We start from the raw sequence: 18,511 nt of genomic DNA, 5'->3' as shown, positions 1-18,511 counted from the left end.
CATTTCAGAATGCAGGAGAGAAACAAAGCTCAAAAAATAGAATATTAGTTAGTAGGGTGTAGAAGAATCTGGATAAGATTGAAACAACATCATTTTGAGAGATACCTAAATCAATTGCTTCCGAGGAAAGTCTGGTTACCGGGCCTATAAATTCCAAGCTATTTTTTTGAGTTATTTCAATTCTTGCAACCCGTTTGACCTTACTTAGTTACGTTAAGCATCAGTTGCTACCTGTTTTTTTTCCTTCCCTAGTTAGCATGTTAGTACAATGTTTTGCTTCGGTATTTAATTCTCTTTCTAACAGAGCATGAATGTGGTAGGAATAGTAATCTGCATGATGCATGCGTAAAAGAGAAAGTATTACTCAGCAGTTATTTTGCTAACTCTATACGTAGAGAGAGTTCAATGTGCAACAAGCAATTAACTGTCATGGTGGGGAGGTGCATGGGCTGTGCAGAGACCTTGGTTCACAAGCAGACAGCGGCAAATTCCTGTAATGCGGAAAAAAAAACCAGTTATCTGTTAGTACACGAGATTGTCTGTGCCTAAACAGGGACTGGCGTTTCCAGAGCAATCTTAGGAGGGAAGCGGTGAGGTGCCTTTAGCAGTGCAAGCTCTTTGGCTTGAGGGGAGCCAGGTGGTCCTTCACAAGGGTTTCATGTCCCTGTTGTGTTAGAAAATCGGCTGGAGTGGGAGAAATCCCCGCTAGTTCTCGGACAGTTCTCTGTGGCCAAGCTTCTTTTATCCTAATTATCAGATGCATATTTTGAAATGAATGTTGATACTGTCAAGTGCTTGGTTCCTAAACCTTATTAATTTGGGTGGCTCAAATGAGGCTGGGGTGGAGTTCACACTCTGAGCAGACGCGTTGTGAAGTGGACTGGTTAAAAGAGTCACTGCCTCTCTGTGCTCTTTGGTAGTAGTACAGAGTATAAACTCCTTTGTACTACGGCAGTCTTCGTTAGAAATGTTCTTTAAAATATAGTCCTTAATTTGTCTAAGGCTGCAAAGTACTGGTACTAGCAGAAATGAGGGTTTGGCCACTTACGTAATATAGGAAAGCGAGAAGGGTGGCAGGAACAAAGGCGTTTTTCTCTCTTGGGCATGTGTGCCATATTTCGAGGCTGATAGCATGTGAAATACTGGGAAGATTAAGAGTCCGTATTAATCAGCATATGAATTTTGCAGGGTACTACTGAAATCGAAATTAGAAAGAAACCCGGTGGGTCTCTCTTGGTCTCGATGGATCAGGTGAACGCATCCTATGGAAGAAAGGATCGAACCAACAGTGTAATGACCGGGTTGACAAATACCCTTGTTGAGGGTAGGTATGGCTTGCCGGCGTGCCTTCGGCATTTTTCAGTACGTACGTATCGATTGCCCTCTCGTGGAGCGTTGTAGGAAGGCAGAGGACCCACCCGCCTGGCCGTTGCAGGGTGGCTCCTCACCCCTGGGTCCCTTGCGCCGGAGCCGTGCTGGCTGTCCCCCTGCATGGCCAGCGGTCTGGCCGGTCACAAAACGCGGACACGCCGGTCCACTCCGTTTGTCCAAGAGGATGCCGAATGGTAACGTTAAACTTCACGAGATGGCTCGGGGTTAGAGCGATACCGGTCTGGGGGCGAGGGCGTCGGGTGGGGAGTCAGCTCAGGTCAGGCCCCGTCTGTCCGGGCAAGTGCTGCGCCGCAGAGATCAGTTTTGAGCCTTGGCTACCTGACAGAGCACGTGCGTGCCCTTCGGACAGACAGAATGTAGCTGTCCCTGCTTTGGAGTAGGACATATTCATGCATTGGTTTTGCCTAAACCTGCTTCTTTGGAGTCATTATTGATACAGAAGTATTTATTAGACTTTATTTTACTTGGGTTTGCATCTGAATTATATAGATACAGAGGTAAAGACAACGAAGAGTTGTAATTTTACAGTAACGAATATGCAGTGTGGAGATTATAGGAGTAAGACAATGTCTGATGGAGGTGTTCTGTCTTCTGCCATCTCCCAAGGACTGGAGAGACCCTCCTTTGCTTACAGTCCGCGGAAGAAAAAGATTTGAGCTACGCTAAGAGCAGAAATGTGACAGCTGTCAAAAGAGAAAGGGACTTCTGCGTGACGGAAATTCTGAAATGGACAGCACACAGAGATGAGATTTCCAAATACGTTATGCAGGAGCCAGCAAGAATTTATGAACAGCAGCCGTATGAGGTTGATGATCTCAAATTCCTGCTGTCTCCTGCAATAAAATTGTATGAAAACTAAATATACTTAGAAACAGAGCAAGGTTCTGCTGCTGCTTCCCTCCTGCGCAAACGCCTACAGGCTACAGTGCTACGGTCCTCTTTTTTAACTTTAGAAATTCCAAGGCAACTAAATACCAAGCAACCAGAGAACCAATGAGAAAGAGAGCGCAGTGGTCCTTTCCCTACCCATAAAAAATAAAACTTCAGCATGAACAGCTGTATAGCCTGAATGGAACCACAGCATGTCAGAGAGTAGAGGGGGGGAACTCCTGATTTTTATTTTTTTCCCCTAAGAACTTGAAATAAGGCAGTTTTAAAAAATGGACACAGCATCATGTTTGATTTCTGTAAACGGATGTGGTTTGTCTTAATCGGGTTATTCCTGTTAAAATCCTTTGCAGCATTATGTCATCTATTTCCTCTTTTAGACCATGTCTGCATTCAGCCCAGAATTCATTTAAGTTATTTAAAAACTGGCACCAAAGACAGTTTAGAATCTGTAACTTTGATTTAAACCGTTTTACCTTGATCAGTTCTGAGCTAAATGTATCCCTTCATTTAAAATAATTTGGATTGAATCGTAAGGTCCACACGGGGCTGTTGCACAGGTTTAGAACTGCGCTGGCTGGTGACCTCCTGCAGGTGCGATGCAGCTCTTGCGTAGGTACAGAGAAGGCAGTGAAGCTCAGGACAGAGACTTGACTCTTCTGTCGTGGCGAGCTGCATGATTGGCCATGGTCATAAGGTTCATGGCTTAGTAACTCTTTGTCTTAAGCTATTGCCAAGCATCCTGGAGTTCTTTTGTTTTGAGTGCTCTGTGGACATACGGCAACACATATCTTTGGCCCAAGAATATTGAATTGTTGTGCAAGCAGGGAGACACAAGAGAGGTTCAGGAGAGGCAAAATCAGGCAGTATTTTTGCCCCGCTGAGCGTCAGACAGATCCGGCAGCCTTAGAGGTGAAGGCTGAACTCTTGCTTTTTGTTTTGTAACTGTAGAGCTGGAAGAGTCCCAGAGGAAGTGTCCCCCTTGCTGGTACAAATTTGCCAACACCTTTTTGATCTGGGAATGCCACCCGTATTGGATTAAGCTGAAGGAGATAGTGAACTTAATTGTCATGGATCCTTTTGTTGACCTGGCCATCACCATCTGCATTGTGCTGAACACTATGTTCATGGCAATGGAGCACCATCCTATGACCCCAGAGTTTGAACATGTGCTCGCCGTAGGAAATCTGGTAAGATAGTATTGGCAAATATTCCTTCCAGATCTGCTCCTGCTGGGACACATTGCTTGTTCATGTAGACTTAGTCTGAAAGAACTGCTGTGCCAGACGCCAGAGGACACTGAGCGGCGTGAGCTTGCCCTCACTGCAGTCTGGCCACTCGGAGACGTTTGCTAAGGGTGCGCTTCTCTGGTCAGAATTTGTTACTACTTAAAAATCCATCTGTTAATTGCTGGTTTGCCTGAGGAGGTCAGTGATACTTGTGCTGCGTCAGGGGAGAAAAGGCTGTTGCGGACAAGCACATGGCATCGCACAGACTGCGTGTTTGGACTGGCGTGACAAATCGCTTTGTTTGATATTTAGCCTGAAGATCAGAACATGAACAAAAGCGAAACTTTGCCTGTTCTTTGTCTGTCTCTCTCCTCACCACTCCAGGTTTTCACTGGAATTTTCACAGCAGAAATGTTCCTGAAGCTCATCGCCATGGATCCCTACTATTATTTCCAAGAAGGCTGGAACATCTTTGATGGATTTATTGTCTCCCTCAGTTTAATGGAGCTGGGTCTAGCAGATGTGGAAGGACTTTCTGTGCTGCGATCTTTCCGATTGGTATTCCATATTCCAGTTCTTTTTGAATGTTACTGTCTTGGAGCTACTAGAAAGCTTTTTACATAAGTAGAGGCGAAACCCACTTTTTTTTGTTTTGGGGAGGACAGAGATGGAATGGTGTCATTTTTGTGGTCTCTTCTCACTTCGCAACTGCTGTTTATGAGATCTGAGCAACAGCCCATTGCATGTAGGCAGTGAAGGATGACTTGGGAGGTATCTTGGTGTAGAGTCCTTAATATGGATGGAGATGGACCACGTTAGAATGTGCCTCATTTCATGTGGTCAAATTTGGTAGGTTGTATGTTACAGTATAATAAAAGTGCTGAATACCTGTAGCCTTCATGTGCTTTAACGTGTGCTGTCAGTGCTTAAGCTTTTGCAAATTAAATTATGAAAACCTCAAGGTTAGATTTTTGGGCGCAGAGAACCACAACGGAGGTCGGATTTTCCAAGGAGCACAGTACTCAGAAGCTCCCACTTATAGCCTGCTTCAGAAAGTCCGTCTCTAAATGAGATTGTCTGGAAATTAAACTTTGATTGTGTGTTCTGGGTGTGCGAGAAAAACGAGTCCTTTTTTTCCAGAGGAAGATGAGAAGCATTCAGGAAAGAAAAAGTAAATTTTTGTGACGCACACCCTTCAAATAAGTCTCCTGACTTCCTTAATGTTGCAAAGTTTGCAAAGCAAGATAGAAGCTCTGTACTTTTCCTTTGTAAAGGGAGACCACCATGTGCGGGATAACTAAATACAAAATACAGGAGGCCAAATTCCAAGAGAAGTTAAGCATTCCCTACTCCTGCTGACTTCAGTAGCCGAAGCGTGGGCTTATGTTTATATAAAATACAAGATGGTTGATGTTTAGAAGGTGCTACCTGATTTTCCTCTTTGTTTAAGATGAAATTAAATTAAGTGTCATTTTTCTGTTTTGTTTTTTGGGTTTTTTTTGTAGCTGAGAGTCTTCAAACTGGCCAAGTCCTGGCCCACTCTGAACATGCTGATAAAAATCATCGGTAACTCAGTGGGTGCTTTGGGGAACTTGACCTTGGTGCTAGCCATCATTGTGTTCATCTTTGCTGTGGTGGGCATGCAGCTCTTCGGCAAAAGCTACAAGGAGTGTGTCTGCAAGATCAATCCGGAGTGTGAGCTACCCCGCTGGCACATGCACGATTTCTTCCACTCCTTCCTTATTGTCTTCCGTGTGTTGTGTGGGGAATGGATTGAGACCATGTGGGATTGTATGGAAGTAGCAGGACAGGCCATGTGCTTGATTGTCTTCATGATGGTCATGGTCATCGGAAATTTAGTGGTCAGTAAATGGTTACTGATGGTCTTTATTGGTTGCCTCTGGGTGGGGTAGAACATGGGGGACCACAGGACTAGTGAGTCTGGTCCAGCTCTGTTGGAGTCCTTCATGGCCTTGGAACAGTCCTGTTGACTTGGTAGCACAATATTAAGGATGTGCTTTGCTTGATTAGGGCCTTAAACGGTTGCCCACAAATAAAGCATCCAAGCACCTTGCAATAAAAGCTGGAGGTACAAAACCCTCGGTCAAAGGGGACAGACCCACACCTTGCCTGAGGGGGTAAAAGAAGCTTAAAAGAAGCAAAAACTGGCTTTTCAAATGCCAGGAGAGGAAATGATTTGGTACGCAGGGGAAGGCCCTGAAATGTTAAAATCAGGTTGGAAGTTTCTTCTAAGATCTGCCCACTAGCTCCGTCAGGAGGTGTAGTTGTGTGCAAGAATCGGCTGGTGAAACTGCACGGCCTGCGGTGTGGGAGGTTGGACTAGATCACGCTGTTTCCTTCTGGTCTTACATTTGATGAAGAAAAGTCTATGGAGGAAAATGTAAGCAAGAATGAAGTAGTGTGAACAGTTGCATGTCTTCAAAGTGGTGGTGTGAGCTCTCTCTAAGAGGAGTTGTCTTGCCAAGGGATTTTGACAAAATAAGTCTTGGGGACTATCACTAGGTGTGGGCAAGGAAATAGAGCTGGGCGTGATCACTCAAAATGCCGAGATTTGGCCCATTTCCTTTGAGCCAGAGATGGGACTAAACCAGTAACGCTGAATTTAAATCCCTTGGATGGCTGCTGCCTAAATCCCTCTCTTTAACATCTGCCGTCTGGATCCTGCAAGGGGCTCCGTGTCAGGGACCCTTTTACCCGCACCGAACCCCGGTGACCCCAGGGGGGTTGTGAGCTGCACAGGGCCCCCCCGTTCATGGAACGCATTGCAGGATCCGTGTCTTGGTCCTCGAGTCCGGGGTAGCTCGACAGGTCTGTGGGACACCAGAGCTGGTTCTCAGTGTGGCGTTTGGAGACTTAGCTCTGCAGCCCCTGTGAACATCAGCGGGGCTTGGGTGGCTACTCAGGTTCAGCTTTGGAAATACAGCCCTTGTGTGGCAGCGCTGCCAAGCGTGACCTCTTCTCTTCCAGGTGCTGAACCTGTTCTTAGCCTTGCTCCTGAGCTCCTTCAGCGCAGACAACTTGGCAGCAACCGATGATGACGGGGAGATGAACAACCTGCAGATTTCTGTTATTCGCATCAAGAAGGGCATTGCCTGGATCAAGGCGAAAGTGCATGAGTTCATGCAGGCTCATTTCAAGCAGAGAGAGGCCGATGAGGTCAAACCCTTGGATGAATTGTATGACAAGAAGGTGAACTGCATCGCTAACCATACAGGGGCTGATATCAACAGAGACATTGATTATCAGAAGAATGGCAATGGCACGACGAGTGGAATTGGGAGCAGTGTGGAGAAGTACATAATCGATGAAGACCACATGTCCTTCATCAATAACCCCAATCTCACTGTCCGGGTACCTATTGCTGTAGGTGAATCAGATTTTGAAAATCTCAACACAGAAGATTTCAGCAGTGATACAGATCCTGATGGCAGCAAAGAGGTAGGATGAAATGCTAAAAATTCTTTCCAGTCATTTGACCCTCGTGTGAGTGCCTGGAAGCATCTTGGGAGGGAGAACTAGATAGTTCCAGCACAAGACTTCTGTTTGTGTTATGATGTTGTCTTTGCACTCAAGACAGAAGTTTCTTGTGCTAGTTGCTCTATGGAGAGCCACAGATACTTATAAATATATAGAATATAAATACTTAATACTGTTAACATGAGATGCAAGCTGGGTCAAGATCTTAATGAGGTGAAGTGAGGAAACAACTTCCCTTACAGTAAATAAATCTGGTGAACAAATTGCTGAGTCATCATGAAGTTTGATATTTGTTGGGAACTAATTATAGATTGGATTGGGTTTTATTTTGTGTTCTAGAAACTTGATGATACCAGCTCCTCTGAAGGTAGCACCATTGATATAAAACCTGAAGTGGAAGAAGTCCCTGTGGAGGCACCAGAGGAGTATCTGGACCCAGACGCATGCTTCACTGAAGGTGAGCTGACCATGAGTGTAGAAAGAAGCCGCCGAGCTGTTTTGGGGACCTGTCTACTGTAAGCTGACCTTAAGGTTAGGTCTCAGTCTGGATCAGGGCTGGCTGTCAGCTTATTTTGAGACCCTTCTTGGACCCTGCATTACAGGTGAACTAGTTTAGAAGAATTTGCGAGGTGAAAGCCTTGGAGATGTAGTTACCATTGCAAGGATCTAGATGACCTATAGATAGGGCAAGTTGATCATTTGTACAATTGAGTACTTAGAAGCAGAAGAATCTGGCTTCTGGTCGAGTTTTTTTCCCTTCTGTCGCTGGCCTCAATGTCTTTCAGTAACTGATCGTTAAGGTATTCCCATGGCAAAGATATTTTAAATGGTTCAAGGTTATTTTATCAGCAAGTTTTCCATTCCTCTTCTGTCAAGTGCATGGATACCTCACCAAATATAACGAGCTTAATCTGTTCACGAATTCAGGTGCCCAGATACAGAAGTGGCGAAAGTAATCATAAAATCCCCAAGAAAGCAAGAGTTTTAACTGAAACTCAGCGTGTTTAATATTGTTGGCATCAAAACTGCTTCTGGACAATGACAACTTTATGTTCCTACATTATCTCATCTGTTCCTTAACAAAATTTGGGCTCATGCTCCTTTGTGCGCTATCCCCATTCCAGGTTGTATGCAGCGCTGTAAGTGTTGTCAGGTCAATATTGAGGAAGGGCTGGGCAAGTCTTGGTGGACCTTGAGGAAGACTTGTTTTCTGATCGTGGAACATAACTGGTTTGAGACTTTCATCATCTTTATGATCCTGCTGAGCAGCGGGGCTCTGGTGAGTGAAATACAGAAATACGTGTGGCTCGGTTGTGTTAAGCTAGGGGACGTTTAATTGGGAAGGCTGTATATAGGAAATTTGGTGAAAAAGAAGGCTGTGATGATTCTTACTTGGAAAACAACACAGCTCCATTGTGGTAGGTACTGTACAAAAGCCTTTATTAATGATTTTCGTTTAGTTTAAATTAAGAATGAAGACTGAAAGCCTGCAAATCTGGGTTCTGATCATAGCTTGACTAGAAACGTGAGGATTTTGGACAAAGTCAGCCTGTGTCTATGTCTCATTTTCACATTACTGAACAAGAATTATTATATTTGCCTTTCTTCACTTTCCCATCTTTGCAGACCTTCTTGACCTTGTGCTGTTACATAGACACAAATAATCTCTATATTTGTTTGTTTTCACACAATACACTGAGTGTTTAGCAGTAGGGTTATACAACAAACAACTTCAAGCACGCGTTGCTCACGAGTTTCAGGACAGAAGTCCACAACAATTGGTATCCCACAGCAGTAGTCTGGTTTTCTTTACGTGCACAGCTTTCGTAGTAATTAGCAGTCTGATTGCCAATGAACTCAGCCCTTTTGGATGTGCTGAGCTGCAGAGAAAACCTGCCTGTGTGTGTTACTGGAGTGATACCACTCGCTGAACATTTAGATATAAAGGCTTGTACTCAGATCCCTAAAAGGCAGAGAAGTTCTTGTGTTATTTATTCAGGACTTTCCTTTTCTTTTTTTTTTTTTTTTTTTGGTTTGGCGTTGCAGTGTTGCAACTGGTAGAGCAGATAAGGTGCACTGTATAAGAAATGCCATTCCGCTGCTCATCTCGGTAACATTTGAATAAGCTTCTGGATAACGACATTGAACTATGGAATAAATCCAATATAATGACACGAGTACCTGGTTATTTCCCAGGCTTTTGAGGATATTTACATAGAACAGAGAAAAACCATCCGGACCATCCTGGAGTACGCGGACAAGGTCTTCACGTACATTTTCATCCTGGAGATGTTGCTGAAATGGTGTGCTTACGGATTTGTCAAGTTCTTCACTAACGCCTGGTGCTGGCTGGATTTCCTCATTGTGGCTGTATGTATCCTCTCCTCCTTACTTCTGGTTGGAAAAAAATGTTGGTTAGAAGAATGCTGGGGTAGTGTTTTCTCCTGAGAAGTGTCCTAACTGAATCATGTATTTAATGAGGATTCAATCCCAGACATCTGTAAGTTTCCAAAGCAAGGGTAAAACCCTTGAGCCCGTTGAGTATTGCTAGCGTTCCCTTTGCAACTGTGGAATTTCTGCCCTGCAGGTCCTAATGAGTCTGCGGAGACAGAGGAGGGTTTTCCAGCCCTTGGCTCTTTTGCTCCGCTGAAAATACTGTTTCTAAGAGGCCTGCCTGCCTGTTGAGCTGCTGGAAGGTGTTAACAGTGGGAGAACTTGTGCAGACATGGTATTCCTTGGTGACACCCTCTTTCTGTAATCGTTTTCTTGCGTTACGAACGACGGGGGGATGATGAGGCAGGCAAAATCTTCCCATCCTACCCCCTAACGAGGTCTGTTGTTCTGAACATTGGGCGCATATATCTGTGAAAATCTGGGTACTTTGAAAGCTCATTATGCAAAATGAAGTTCAACATCATCCTCCTTCTGTTAAAAAGATCTGATGCCCAGGAGAGAAAAAGCAGGACCGTATCTAACAACAAAGCTCGCTGATAAGAGATCATAGCGTGAACAAGGGAAACGGTCGGCCTGGGCAGTTCAGCACATGATCGCGCTGGAATTCCCCTGCAAAACATCTTGGTAGGGAGAATAAATTTGAGAACTAAAAGAAGACAGACAATAGAGAGAAGTGTTAGTAATAAATTTGGCTCTGAAGCACAGCAAGGGCATTTAAAATAAATGGAATTTATGCTGTCAAAAGTGGCAGAAAATTATGGAATTCAATAGGACCTGAAGTCCAAAGAATTGCAAAAAAAGGAACTTTAGAATCCCAAGTGCTTGGATTCTTTTAAAATGTTTCATCACATCCAGTTGTGAATCAGTGTCTTTAGTGAATGCCCCAAGAGCAAGTATAAAAAAAAAAAAAAATTAAAAATTTTTCCAAGTTTCTCATTTGGAACGTTTTGAATATGATTCAGTTATGCCAAGTTGCTCTTTGGTGGCATTATCACTCTGGAAATATTTCTGAGGAGGTGGAGGAACTATGCTTGGAATTCAGGGGCAGAAGTGACTCAAGATGTCTACGTTTCCTGTGGAAAACTGAATTTTTAATTTTTTTTTTTTTTAAAAAAGTCCTTTCTGATCCCCTTAACACCTTTCCTTTTAACACACACCCTGAAGTAGTAACTCTTCTTTTCTGAAAATAACCCTGTATCTCTCTCACTGCCTTAAGATGAAGTACAAGCGCTAACATGGAAACTAATGCGAGATACCATCTATTCTTCTGGTCTGCTGGGGAGAGTGTTTCAGCAAATGAAATTCTGTGGGGTACTGTATTAAAAAGACGACCAACAGCCGAGCACAAAAATAGCATTAAAATAGCATTCACAGTCCTTACGCCTCATATTGTGAGCTGAATTCCAGCTGTTGGGAACAAGCGAAGTGCAGTTTAATTGGCAGATGGGTTACAAGTTTCATTTGCTTCCCAAGTGTCCGGCTGCTGGTGGAGCAAAGAGAAGGAACTTCCCAGTCAGGTAGCACATTTACAGGGAGTGAACAAGTGCATATGTACAAGGCACCTGAATTCACGGTGCTTTAGGAGAAATTTCTCTTTCCGCTTGCTATCCTAGATAGGAGAGTTGCACATTTTTGTCTGCAAAAAATCTGAAATGTGAATTCGAGATGCCAAAATATTACTCGACAGAATCTCAGCTATGCATCATGTCCTGCATCTGTTAAATCACTTTTTGGTTTTTTTTTCAAATTTTCTAATGTGACATAGATGGGGTTTGAGTGAAGTCAGGATGGCAGCCGTAACTAATAGAGAATAAGCCTTTGCATCATAACAACGCTCTTGAATGTTATTTTTCAGGTTTGATAGCATTGTCAAATAACCCTCCTCCTCTGATTCCCAAAGCTTGCTGGGTGTATTTGTGAAGACAAAGTCTTTTTCTGGGTAATAATGAAGGCTTCTGCTTTTCAGTCAATCTGGAATTCCTTTTGTCTGACATCGGTGCCTGCTGTGTCTTCTGTCGGAGTGTCCCGAGAGAATAACACTGAAAAGACCCCATGAAAGCTAAAAAGCCTTTAGAGGTTTTGCTGCCCTTGTGTTAGCTTCCTACTCGGGAGCGAGGCGTTGTCCCAAGGGGAAGAAGCTCTAAAAGTGGGGATTCAGTGAAGCCTGTACCCTCTATTATATTTACAGGGTAAAACGCTGTAGTTCTCTGTATATGGACCTTACAGCCCATCCCTCCAAATCCCAGCCGTATTTTGAAATTTGGGACCAGGACTTTAATGTACCGGTGTTGCTGTGGGCTTGGTCCCGTCTGAGTAGGCTGATCACAAAGGCTTTGTTGTAGACCTTGGGGACACCCCTGCCACGTTTTTAATCAGTGTAATTTTAAAATCAGAAAATCACATGGAAAAGAGCCATATTGCCATATATTGTGGCCACTTATTTTGGGGCAGATATGAAGGCAGAAAAACCGTGAAGCACATGCACAAACAGCAGAATAAGGTGAAATCTCTAAGTTTTCCCGCACGTTCATGCATTTGAAATCTGGTCCTGAAATTTCCCTAGAATATGTGTGGAGTAAGAATCGTCCTTGTGATGAATTTCACATTATTATCTTAATATCCCTTTTTTAAAAAGAAAGATAAGTGGGAAGTGTGCTATTCTGAGAATTAAGCTAAGAAACCCCACCTGCTCTAGGAGGAGGTCTCAGGTTTTTCCATTATTTGTTACTGTATATTGATGTCTTTTTTTTTTTCCCTTAAAAAAGGTTGACATATCTGTTCTTATCTGTGTCTGTAATGTGATACTAGCCAAAAGTGGAAGATAGGGGGACGCTGGTGAAATGGTTTCTGTAGACACTCTGTACATATGGCCAAGTCGTGTCTGATCTAATCTAAAGAGTTTTCCGCTGGCTCGTGTGGGAAATGGACTGCTGCCCTAACCGCACGTGCCAGGTCAAAAAGTAGATGGCCCCACGCTTTCAGGCTTTTGGTCATACAGGGCTTAATCCTGCGGGACGCTGAGCCGCTCAGTGCTGGTTGGTTAAGGATACTGAATAATTCACAAGTGCGGAGCCTAAACCTGATTCCAAGTTGCTAAAGAAAATAGGTTGTCTTTGTGGTTACGGTGTTGAAAAATGGGTATAAGAAACCCGTCCCCAGCTGTGTCGTAGCGTCCGAGTGTGAGCCCGAGCAACCACCGCACGTACGCCTCCGTTCGCCCGGCCGAGAGACGGACTCGCCCGTCCTCCTCTTCCCTCGGGGACGCTCACAACTGTCGCTGCAGCCTCGGGCAGGCAAAAAAAGCGCACGACGGTTGCTCTGTGTTACGAGCAGAAAAACCGGGCCCGTCCTGGGGTTTTCAGGCAGCGCTGGAATCGGCTGCCCCAGCGCCGCGTGTGACGGCGTCCGCGTCTTTCACGGTGATTTCGGCAGAAGCGGGCTCGGGCACACGTCCCGTCCCTGAAGGCCGTGGCCACGGACGAAGCGCCGCGCTCGGCGCGGTGGCTTGCTGCGCGAGTTGAGCGCAGTTCGTGCAGTGTGTGTATTTATCTGTATTCTTTCTCATAGGTACCTTTAACATTTGTCTGGCTTAAATTTAATGGGAGCCGCTGGGATCCTGCAGACAGTAAAGGGCGAGGGTAAGGTTTTTGTCATCGTTTGGGCTCCTCCTTCCGACAGACCCCTTCTCCGTCTGTGTGTCTCTGCCTCTCTCTCACTTATCTTTCCCCTATGTTCTTTTCTTATGCCTTTCTCAACCGCATTATTTCCTTCCAGGTCGTTTCAGTCAAGTGAAGTAGGCAGCTGGTGTCATGTCTTCGGTATTTATTATGGGGGCCGCCCAGGCTGGCAGTCTGGGCTGGGCAATCAGTGCTAGGGGACTCGTTCTAACAGTCTGGAACCTTTTTTTTCTTTTTCTTTTTCTTTTTTTCTTTCTTTCTTTTTTTTTTTCTGTTTTCTGTGTAGGTCTCTTTAGTCAGCCTTATAGCTAATGCCCTGGGCTACTCGGAACTAGGTGCCATAAAGTCCCTTAGGACACTAAGAGCTTTGAGGCCTTTAAGAGCGTTGTCCCGATTTGAGGGGATGAGGGTAAGATGCCATTAGCAGCTGATCCTTCTGCATGCCTGTGGAGCGGTTTTTTTTAAGCATGCTAGAACTGATCAAAACTGGTGGAAAGAGAATTCCAGACAGAATCGTGATGCAGCTGCTGACTCGATCACCTCTACCGTGGATGTCCCCTCACCCTGCCCACCGCTGCACCCTCCCCTCTTAAGAAAGGGAGATGCATTAAGCTGCCTCATTACATTAATTACTGGCCCAAACCACATGCCATTTGTAGACGATGTTAACACTTGGCTGTTCTCATTTGGCCTGGCTTTCACCTCTAGCATCCGAGGGGGCTTCTCAGCTGTAACTTTTTTTATCTAGGGAGAATCACCAGGTGCAAAGAAGCAGAATTTGAACCACCTCAGTGTCTCCAGCCCCTCTAGGTGACGGCCGCTGGTGGAATTGGATTGAAAGACTATATCTGAGGGGTTTTTAAAAACGCAATCTGCCTGCAAGGGGGTGAAAGGCTGCTTCCTTTCTCGGATCACTCAGGCCTGCAGGAAGGGACTGGCGGGGAGCTCAGCTGTTTGCAAAAAAGGCTTTGGTTTAATTCCTCTTGTTGCACCTTGTTGTTCTCGGTCCAGTCTGGTGGTGACTGGAAGCCTTGTCTGATAGTGAAGCTTTTCCTTTCCACCCCCTCCCTTTTACCATGCTTTATGGTCCCCTGTCCTGTCACTGTGGAACTAGCAACGAAGCACAAGCAAAGCATTGAACTTAACGAGCTTTCCTCAAATTGTCAGGTAGCACCACTGTCCTGGGGATGTGAAATGACTGCAGCATCTCATTACTTTGCCACTAATATTCAGTATTTTGGTGCTTTTTTTTCCATTTGGGATTGAAATAGTCTTACGAGAACATGCAAAAAAATTGTATGTTTCTGTTAAGTGAAGGGCATGTTGTGTTAATGGGTTTCCCAGTTGCTCTTAGAACAGTAACGTAGGTCTTTTGTGCTAAATCCCAGTTAGCTCACAATTAGAGATATTACAAGAGATAAAATTAGGTGGTTTAAAAAAAGGGGAAGGGAATAGCAGTCACAGTTTTACTTCAGGGTCTGACTGGAGCAATTCCACCTGGGTCCCTCTGATCTCCCTTGAATTTGCTGTAACTGAGCCCAAAATACAGCGCGAGAGAGGCCGTGAGCTGACCAGGAATCCTCAAATTCCCTAGGAAGTGATAGAAATAAATGATATCGTAACAAATCCAGACAGGGTTGTTTCTTCCCTAATATGTGATCCTGCTATTATTTCTTTGTGTCAGTTAGCTTAATTCTAAACTTTATTCTATAATACAGGCACAAAGGATGAAAACTTTTTCATCGACCCAAAGCCAGAGTTTTTGCTGGGCTGGGCTCAGGTCCCACCTAAGAGCATGATCATAAAGGAGAAGACCTAGCACTAAACCTGGTGACATTAAAAGCTATTTTTAAGCCGTTCTGGAGAGAAGCTGTGATTTCTAATGCACAATCAGGAAATTCTCATGCTTGAAGTGGGGGATTTTCACCACAGCAAAATCGATAGTTCTGACTGCAGCCCTGTTAGTAACCTAAACCCAATTATTTTTCCTTTGTTTTGACTTGAAGACAAGTGTTGCTGCCCCATACAACCAGAACAATTCTTCTGAGCCAGAGAATAGAGATTTGAAATGCCTTTGCAAAGGAAACATAAAATGTAGTTCTTTGCTTTTCTCTACTCCATAGTAATCTGCATTTTCAGGAGCTTGCTCTGCTCTTAAATTATTCAGGAAGTTTGACAGTAATGCTATGAAACGTGCATGCATTTTTGTCAGTCTGCACACAAAAGCCATGTTCCTTCTCTCACATCTTTCTGAGCGCTGTATAAATTTAATGTACTGTAAGGGACCATATTTCAGGAGGGTATGACATTTTTTTCGCTTCCCGTGATGAACTGGAATAAACCAGCATATTGATACCTGAGGGATCTTAAACCGAGAAGGCTGTTGTGTTGGTGTTCAGCAGCAGAGCATCCTGTTCGGATGAAGGGAGAACGAAAGCAAAGGCGTTCTGTATGGAGCCTGTGTCTTTATACCTCGCTGGGTGTGCAGTGACGAATTCATGACGTCCTTTAACGGTTTTCGTAACGCTAGTTACTGCCTAGATCACTGCTTTCTGCAATTTTCCTTCATGCTCACTACGATGGAGGAGAGGTGCTTGCTGCAGAGCTTATCATGCGTGTGGTGGTTGCGTCCAGCAAAGGGATGTTGGAGGAGGAGAGGGGACGCTTGACGGTGGCCAGGAGCAGTTGTGGCTCAGGTGCCGCTGCTCGAGGACTCGCGAATCACCGGCTGTCGAGAAGTCTTTCAAAACTAAGGCAAAGGGGTAAAAACAGTTTAGATTCTGTTCATCTATTAAAGGAATCTAAATTAGGAGATCATAATAAAAGATTTAATATCCTGCTGACCTAACTCTATTAAAAGCCTGATAGCTTACATTTTGTCATGTGTTGGCCAGGGATGCTTAGGGACATGGTGCTCCCAAACTCCGAAAGGCTAAAATTAGGCGACGGTGGAAGAGACGAGCTCTGACAAAACCCGTTATCGCTTCCCGCTGTGTTTGCTGCAGTTTGGAGGAAGGAACATGGCTTTTCTGTCTTCTTGAGCCTGCATAGCTGCATGCTCAGCTGTCTGCCTGAGACACCATGATTGGCCTTGCTTAGTCACAAATACGATCTTGATGTTTACGGCGACTCACTGCTTAGTCTTAACAGAGCAATGCCGGGCTTGGTCCTGTCCCCACCGGAGTCGGTGCCACGCGGTTTGCTGGTGACCTGGGTGGGAGCAGGAGGCAGGCTTTGAAGTGATAACAGCCTTGTTTGACAGTGGGGAATGGCCGTGAGGGCCACTGGCTGGTGACCCATCAAATCCTTGAGCAAAAGTGTCCTCAAACTTGGCTCTGAGAAAATTTTAGCTAGGAGCCTGTTTGTTACTAAGAGAGTCCGAGCCTCACTCAGTAATGCCCCCCTCTCCCTTTTGGCAACTCAAATTATTTGAAATAATTGTCGTTTAACTAAAGAAGTAACAATCCAAAATCAAACCCGGCGAATCTAACAACCTGGCCTGTTTTGCTTTAAAAACAGAGCTTCAGTAGGTGGCTTTTAAGCAGAACTTCTTACCGCTTGGAATAAGTTCACTGCCAACTTCTGCGTGGAGTCAACGCCACAGATCTGTCAGTGGCCTTACCTCCTATTCCCCCCCCAAAAACAGCTGTATTGATGCTTGCTGTTTCCTGCCTTCTGTTTTATACTGAAACTTTTTCCCACCCCTTCCAACACAGGTGGTTGTCAACGCCTTGGTTGGCGCTATCCCTTCCATTATGAATGTGTTGTTGGTCTGCCTTATCTTCTGGCTGATTTTCAGCATTATGGGGGTTAACCTGTTTGCCGGGAAATATCATTACTGCTTTAATGAAACAGCTGAGGAGCGCTTTGAAATAGATATTGTTAACAACAAGACAGACTGCGAAGCACTGATGCCACCCAACTCCACTGAGATTCGATGGAAGAATGTGAAAATTAACTTTGACAACGTTGGGGCAGGATATCTGGCTCTTCTGCAAGTCGTAAGTTTTGCTTTCACCATCTCCCTGGTAGTGGTAAATACAAGCTCCTTCTAACGCATTTTGACTGCTTCCCTCTCTCCATGAAATACAGCCTCCCGTTAATCCCACTCGGGTTTGGGTCTGGAATAAAATTTCTATTTTATCTTTCATCCCTTTGCCTAGTGTGGGTCTCCCAGCGCAGCAACTGGCCCCAACTCTACTCTTCAAAGAGTCTACCAAACCTTCCATGAGACAACAGTAAACCTGTTTAGAGTCATTTATCATAGAATCATGGAATCATAGAATAGTTTGGGTTGGAAGGGACCTTCAAAGCTCATCCAGTCCAACCCCCCTGCCATGAGCAGGGACATCCCCAACTCGATCAGGGTGCTCAGAGCCCCGTCCAACCTGACCTTGAACGTTGCCAGGGATGGGGCATCCACCACCTCTCTGGGCAACCTGTGCCAGCGTTTCACCACCCTCAGCATAAAAAATTTCTTCCTTATATCTAGTCTAAATCTCCCCTCTTTTAGTTTAAAACCATTACCCCTTGTCCTATTGCAAGGGGCCCTACTAAAAAGTCTCTCCCCACCTTTCTTATGAGCCCCCTTTAAGCACTGAAAGGCTGCAATCAGGTCTCCCCGGAGCCTTCTCTTCTCCAGGCTGAACAACCCCAGCTCTCAGCCTTTCCTCACAGCAGAGGTGTTCCACCCCCCTGATCATTTTGGTGGCCGCCTCTGGCCCCGCTCCCACAGGTCCCTGTCTGTCCTGTGCTGGGGACCCCCGAGCTGGACGCAGCACTGCGGGGGGGTCTCATCGGAGCAGAGCAGAGGGGCAGAATCCCCTCCCTCGACCCCCTGGCCACGCTGCTGGTGATGCAGCCCAGGATGGGGTTGGCCTCTGGGCTGCGAGCGCACGTTGCCGGCTCATGTCCAGCTTTTCCTCCACCAGTGCCCCCAGTCCTTCTCGGCAGGGCGGCTCTCCACCCCTCCATCCCCCAGGCTGTATCGATACCGGGGCTTGCCCCGAGCCAGGGGCAGGACCCTGCGCTTGGCCTGGTTGAACCTCAGGAGGTTCACACGGGCCCACTTCTTGAGCTTGATTCGTTTCATTTAGATTAAATGAAAAGAGAAATATTTAAGTAATATTAAAGTTCAGTACACAGGGCGATGAAGAGTGCCAGGGAATCCTTGACAGAGCTGGCACAAATCAGACTTGTTCTTTTCCTTCGTGTGAATTCTAAGAGAACGCGTGTTTGCTTTGCTAGGCCACCTTCAAGGGCTGGATGGACATCATGTACGCTGCGGTGGATTCCAGAAAGGTAAAGTGCATGACCACAACTCGCCTCCCAGTATCTCACTTTGCTATTTTGCTTTGGTAAAATCAAAAGTAC

General features: G+C 45.2%; 1 protein-coding gene across 2 annotated transcripts in view; it reads left to right on the top strand.

The window, feature by feature from the left end:
- Window positions 1-18,511, top strand: part of SCN8A (sodium voltage-gated channel alpha subunit 8) — a 59,514-nt gene that overhangs the window by 32,337 nt on the left and 8,666 nt on the right. The window contains exons 13-23 of one of the 2 annotated variants that reach the window (XM_075133653.1): window positions 1,189-1,324; window positions 3,232-3,470; window positions 3,894-4,067; window positions 5,015-5,371; window positions 6,498-6,968; window positions 7,347-7,464; window positions 8,132-8,286; window positions 9,204-9,377; window positions 13,425-13,547; window positions 16,855-17,139; window positions 18,386-18,439. In XM_075133653.1, coding sequence (XP_074989754.1) covers window positions 1,189-1,324; window positions 3,232-3,470; window positions 3,894-4,067; window positions 5,015-5,371; window positions 6,498-6,968; window positions 7,347-7,464; window positions 8,132-8,286; window positions 9,204-9,377; window positions 13,425-13,547; window positions 16,855-17,139; window positions 18,386-18,439 — 2,286 coding nt within the window. The remainder of the gene's footprint in view (window positions 1-1,188; window positions 1,325-3,231; window positions 3,471-3,893; window positions 4,068-5,014; window positions 5,372-6,497; window positions 6,969-7,346; window positions 7,465-8,131; window positions 8,287-9,203; window positions 9,378-13,424; window positions 13,548-16,854; window positions 17,140-18,385; window positions 18,440-18,511) is intronic. The other variant, XM_075133652.1, reaches the window with a different exon arrangement.

This window comes from Calonectris borealis, chromosome 30 (assembly GCF_964195595.1).
Source record: "Calonectris borealis chromosome 30, bCalBor7.hap1.2, whole genome shotgun sequence".
Taxonomy (NCBI): domain Eukaryota; kingdom Metazoa; phylum Chordata; class Aves; order Procellariiformes; family Procellariidae; genus Calonectris; species Calonectris borealis.
Note: the sequence above shows the minus strand (reverse complement) of the source record. Positions and strands in the feature narration are given on the sequence as shown.